The 6,491-nt window shown below is 41.7% G+C and overlaps 1 protein-coding gene across 1 annotated transcript in view; it reads right to left on the bottom strand.

The window, feature by feature from the left end:
• Positions 1–3,229: 3,229 nt before the first annotated feature.
• The window catches only part of LOC126295071 (5'-AMP-activated protein kinase subunit gamma-2-like), a gene marked incomplete at its 5' end in the record, with an annotated part of 207,609 nt that continues 204,347 nt past the window's right edge, over positions 3,230–6,491 (bottom strand). Inside the window, one exon of the mRNA XM_049987317.1 lies at positions 3,230–6,466. Coding sequence (XP_049843274.1) covers positions 6,300–6,466 — 167 coding nt within the window. The remainder of the gene's footprint in view (positions 6,467–6,491) is intronic.

The raw sequence follows: 6,491 nt of genomic DNA, 5'->3' as shown, positions 1-6,491 counted from the left end.
GTCATAACAAAATGCAAAATATTATGTTTCTTTTGCCACAAGTAAAGCTCAAGTTGTCCGTTATGTAAACATTAATGTATTTACTGTCCACATGTGAAGAAGATGTACACATCGCAGCTAAAATTATGTAATGCTGTGATATACTGAAAATAATTGTAATTCTGGAAATAAAGTAATTGTTGGCTTTCTTATAACTTTATAATTACAAGTTCTTGAAACTGCATATTTTATAAACCTTAAATAGTGTAGTGTTTCCTTTCCTTGGGGTTCTGCCATGAAAATACAAAATAGAAAATGTAATTGGGGTTTGATTTGTGAGGGAATGAGTTACAGATAAGGTGGTCTTTCTATTACAGATTGAGTCAGTGCTGTAATTTGACCGTGAATGGCAGACCGGGTCGGCAACACTACAAAAAGTGACCATAAGGAAATAGATTCAGAAATAAAGTTGAAATTTACCTTATAATACTGTCAGAAACGTAGTAACTATTGTAATATAGTCTTTGTGGCTGCATCTGGAGTACTTCTTGATTTTCTTGTAGGTTGTCCTTTTTTTATCGTTTGCTGGTCCTCTTGTTCTCCGTTTGATGAAAATTTCTTGATGTTCTCACTGTCTCAATTAATTTATAAATTTGGCCATAACCATAGCAAATCACTACTGAAATAACTTGAAGACGCCATTTGTTCATTTCATAATATAGTTTTAGTTTCCACTTAAAATCATTCTTTAACACCAGTTGCAAAAATTACACGTCTTAAACGTATGAAAACAAAATAACAAGACAGTAATGAACTTCTTGTTAAACAATCACCTGGGGGGGGGGGGCAAAAAAAATTAATAAAAAAAATAAAAATTACGTTTACTTACGAAATGCTACGTCGAAAAAATGACGACCACTTGTAGCTACAAAACAGCCGAGGAGTTTCGCCTTGTTTTTGAACACATCTTTAGTAACTGCTGGAAGAGTTCTGGAAATTTCATCTTTTTACCATTGCCAGCTTCTCGGCCAGTTGGAGTACACTCTCACCTTCAAATAACCGCGCAGGTAAGCATCTGGCACAGTTAGATCAGCAGAGCAGGACAGCCATCCGACACAAGCACGCTTGGAAGTTATGCGGTTACCAAATGCTTCACGGAGAACTCTTGAGACCTCGTCAGATGTGTGGCACGTCATGTCGTATTGTCAGAATGTTTTTGTAACGAACGATGCAGGCTCCCCTGTATATTCCTACACAAACATCTGACGATCTCATGGTTTCAGACAGTTTTCCAAGGGCTGGTAGACTTCCAATTTGCTGGAATGAAAGCTGACCAGAAGTTTCTTACTCCACAAGCAGGAATTGGATACTATGGCTGAATCTTGAAATGCTTACAAAAGGCACATTGCACACACATAACAGGTTTGCCTTAGCGAATACAACACTCCACCCCAAAGCACGATGTTGCTTTGACCAATACCACCACATGTTTACTGACCTGTGTATGAGAGGGAACTTGACATTCTGCAGCTGCTGTACTTAGCATGCATTATTTGTATTTGGAATCATCAATACATCGTGAAACATGCTATATACATGGTAATGCGAAGTCTTGGTTGAATGTGAATAATTTACGAAGAGAGACGTTTTCAACCTTGTTTATGATGCCTGTTCATATTTCAACATATAAAAATTATGTTTTTGGATGGGTCCGCCTTTACCAAAACAATTTTGTTTTCTATCCCAGGCATGTTCCACTGCAGTTGCAGTATCATCAGTGGTCTTTTTTTATGACTGTTAGACATAAAGAATGTTCTTTACTGTTCATATACATGTAAATATTAGTTTTTAAATTGTAATTACAGATTTTGAAGAGCACATGAGTAGCATGGAGAGCTGCATCAAACCAGTCTCGGGACTGAAGACTACAACCACAACAACAATATGAAGTTATGTATTCATACCATATGGTAAAAAGGTATGAATACATCATCTTGTGCGCTCCTAAAAATCTGTAATTACTATTTAAAACTAATATTTACATGTATATAAATACTAAAGAACATTCTGTATGCCTAACAGCCTTAAAATAAAAAATTCTGATGCTGCTGCAACTCCAGCGAAACATGTTCGGGATAGACAACAAAATTGTGTTTTTCTAAAGGCGCACCCACCCCAAAACTTATGTATTGTTAAAGCAACACAGACAGCTTCGACCTCAAGACAATTATCTAAATTATCTACCTCCCCCGTCAGCTACACACAACATTTGTATACAGCTGCGTTTCTTTATAATTGTGGGAGTTACCCATATTTTGTATAACGGAGGATAATTGGCATTAAATAAGGAAAAGACAATTCTAATGGAGTTTATGCTAAATTACAAATCAAGACACGTGGATACTGAGCCAGTCGTCAATTGGAACGATTGATAAACATAAATTCCTGGGTATTATAGTTTATGAACATCTTACATGGAAGGAGCACATCAGCTACACGTGTAAAAAAAATCTCGTGTAATACCTACCTGCTAAAATGCCTTTCTAGCATAGTAGCGTCACCAGTCTTAAGACAAATCTATTTCGGTATTATACACTCCCACCTACAATACTGTATTGAGATTTGGAGCGGGGCACCAACGGTACACACGGATAGGGCTTTTAGAGCCCAGGAGAGAGCAATTAGGATAATAGTGAATATTAGTAGACGTCGGTCCTGTAGAGAATACTTCATTAAGTATAATATACTAACAGTGTATTCATTATATGTTCTAAGGACTATACTGTTTGTAAAAGAATATTTGGAGCACAGTATAATAAATAATGATACCCACAGCTATAATACAAGGAAGAAAGAAGACTACCACATAAAATTCAGAAATAAAAAAGCAACCGATCATAATCCATTTTCTGGTGGAAGATTTTTTTTTCCCCCACAACAGACTGCCAAAGACCATAAAAATGTTAAAAGGAAACATATTTAAAATAAAATTAAAGCAGTTGTTAATTGCTAAAGGTTTGTACTCCATCAAGGATTTTTAATGTTGTATGTACTTTATTTCTACTACTAAGCTATTATTATTGTTCATGCATGTACTGACTATGTCCACAACTGTAAAAGTTACTATGGACAAATAAACAATTATTATAATTATTATTAATATTGTCTCACCTGTTTACGCACCGTATTCTTCTCGGGAATGAAAGACGCAAGAGGTGGTGACAGGATAAAGTGAATTGACAACAACAAGTTCAAAATTCTGCAGTGTTTATTATTACACATCTCTTTGACCGGGCAGTATACACCTCGGCCTCAGTAATACAGAAAACAACAGCAGTGGGCTGTGGCAACTTTAGTTACTAGTGGCTCAGCAGTGCCCGACTCTGCGCAAACGTAGGAGGCAAACACTAAAAATAAAATCAAGTAAAGGCCCTGAGAGGCGACAAACTGCATTTCCGTAAAGTGCTCCCGGGCCACTCGCAGTCTCGTCCGTGGCGCACGGAGACCCAGACGAGCGCGTGACTTGGCCGCTCTTCGACTTCCTCACACCCGCACCACGTTGTCACGAAGTACCACTGCGGCATCACAAACGGAGCGAGAACTGAAGCGGTAGGTGCAAATTGGCGCCAGAAACTGCGGTGTGAAAAGTGGCAGCTTCGGAGTTCAGTTGCACACACACGAGCTTACGACAGTACGCACTGCCTCGGATGTGTCCACGTGTTAATGTACAGTACCTTATTGCAATCAGTGTCCTTAAAAATAATTAGTCAACTATCACATGCGTGGTTCACTATAGCTACAATAATCCTATTAATGCCAGCTTACATTTTGTCAAGACTCATCTTCACTACCATCAACATGGGAAAACAGCCTCACTGCTCGATATTTCATGATAAAATAAATAATTATCAACGATAATGCCGATGGCACAAAACACACACACACACACACACACACACACACACACACACACACTATATATATATGCACAATACATTACACATTCTGCCTCTCTGCACCAACTGCGCTGTTAATGACAAATGACTTCCTTTCGAATCAACATCAAAATACATTGCAAAAGGATTCTTGTTCCCCATCACATGCTTTTACCCCCACAATCTAATCACAAATGTAACCCGAAGCAAGCAGTTTTTTTCCCTCCTCATTACATTTTCCCCCTCACTATTCAGCAGTCACAAATGTAACAGGAATTTAGATTTTTTGTTATTCCCTGCTCAAAGCAAGATACGAGAATTGTACAACACAGGATTCCACATACAGTAAACTTACAAGATCGCCTTTTGTAAGATACGCACCTAACTGCAATTGCTGGTATCGAGCAGCGACAGATAGTGCAGCACTTTTAAAAGAAATCATTAAGAAACACACTGAAAAGGTGTGAACACAATAAGACTCGAGGTGACAGCTTTGCCTTAAAATTAACATACAATGCTAAAACCTCCGCCTAGACGGCAAGGGCGCCACCACAGTATACGTTGGATTACGGAAAATTGAGTGACTGACTACCTTCCGTGTTACACACCCACATTCCTCGTTAAACTTCCCTGAGCACGGGCCAGGTATCAAGTGCAGCTGGAACACTGAAAAACTTTGCAAAACAACACGGACAGCGAAACACCTGTCACACCCCGACAGACGGCAGCAAGCGTTAAGCGCGAAGTTCTGCTTTGTGAGAACCTTGGGCTCCCTGCCTAACCTTACACACTAACTACTTCTAACAATCGAGTAAGACTATATACAGATTTGTTTTTTAGCGTACACAAGTGTATTGCCGCCAGGTATGTTGATAAACACTGCCTGGAGCTACAAACTACAAAATTTAATGTTTTTCTATACAGACTTCAATATTAGCGCGCGCACACACACACACACACACACACACACACACACACACACACACACACACACACACACACAGGTACTTATATTCTGCAAACCAGAGCATGGACTACATCAAAAACACATTACACTTGCTCTTGCGGAAACAACTGCTTGAAAAATAAACTCTTTTTTTTTTTTGACAGAAAAATTAAACTACCATAATAATGCAACATGTGAGGCCAGCCTAAAAAAACTACCAGGAAAATTAATTTTCCACTCTTAATTTATTTTCAATCACATTTTTAAGGGAACTGCTCCCCACACAATAAAAGTCTAGCACGGAGTAGGAATATAGTAATAAAGAGAATTGTTTGTGATTAAAGGGAGAATTATGAAGTACGGCGCACCGCAACAATAATTTTCGCCTCACGGCAATACGAACGGACCAAAAAATTGTCGATGGCCACAAAAGACAAAACTGTGCAGAATGTGACAGTGATGTCAATATGCAGTTTGTCTTACACTGTGGTGAACTTCGTAGTTGCTACCCGCAAAGCTACTTCGAAAAATTGAAATGTCGTGAATGTCAGACCGGGTAGACGAGCATCATTTTCCAAAGAGGACAACAGATCTGTCCGATACTCAAGCAGACATTTGTATTGTGGGGACAGAGCAGCTCCCTGCACAATTCGGCTGGCTCCGAAAGAGGACACGGATCAGTCTCGTGTCAGAATCGCTCGGCCGAGGTCGACGACTTCCGCGGATGCAGCGTACGTCCGACACACTCCAGCCACAGATGTGAAGCCTCGTAGAGAAAAAGAGACGTACTACACGTCTCTCGCCAATTCGGGCAAAAGAAGACTTGCAGAGCTAAGGTACAGATTAAGCTAGTGTTTGTACAAGAGATCCTGAGGTACTGGTGAAATTCCAGTTGTACACGTCCGCCCCCTTCACCCGGTATCACGTGGCGGTTATAGTGTCACGAGTCCGTGTGGCAATTTTTGGGGTTCGACCTCTACTCCGACTGTAGCTCCTTCTCAGCTCCGACCACACCCCAGGGCAGCGACTGGTGTACACAAAAAGGCCGCACTGTTCTCCACTGTAGTAGGGGCATCGCTGGCACTCGCTACGAGTGAATGCACAGTCAGCTGCTCGCAAACAGTCGGAAACGTAATGCGTAGGAGTAACCCACAAATCTTCGGAGGTGTTCAATCCGTGCCACACTTCACGCCTGTCACCTGTGGCCTAGAACCCGAGTCTTTACTCCCGCTGTCCGTCAGTGTAGACCCAGTTCCGACGAAACACACTCAGTTTGCCGAGAAATTATCCAGGGTTGCGAGTCGGCCCGGCACTGCATCCCGATTCGGATGCGGAGAATCCGAATGAGGTGTCCACCACTGGCGGAGCGCCCGGCACGTGAACGACTCGCCACGGACCGACCGGCGAGACGTGCGGCAGCTGGGCTACGGCGCTCCCCTTCACTCCCCGCCGGAGACGGTGACCTCCCTCCAGCCGGCAGAGGCCGTAACTGCCGCAGGGGTGGGTGCGGGAGGAGGGGTGTCTGAGACCTCACTGCCCCCACCGCCACCCTCCTCTTCTGCACCAGACGTGGTTGCCGGAGTAGCGTCATCCGAACCGAGGCCACCTGCAAAGAGTACAATTTCAGTTTA

Source organism: Schistocerca gregaria, chromosome 11 (assembly GCF_023897955.1).
Source record: "Schistocerca gregaria isolate iqSchGreg1 chromosome 11, iqSchGreg1.2, whole genome shotgun sequence".
Lineage (NCBI taxonomy): Eukaryota > Metazoa > Arthropoda > Insecta > Orthoptera > Acrididae > Schistocerca > Schistocerca gregaria.
The sequence above is the reverse complement of the archived record's forward strand: the minus strand, read 5'-3'. Positions and strand labels throughout refer to the sequence as shown.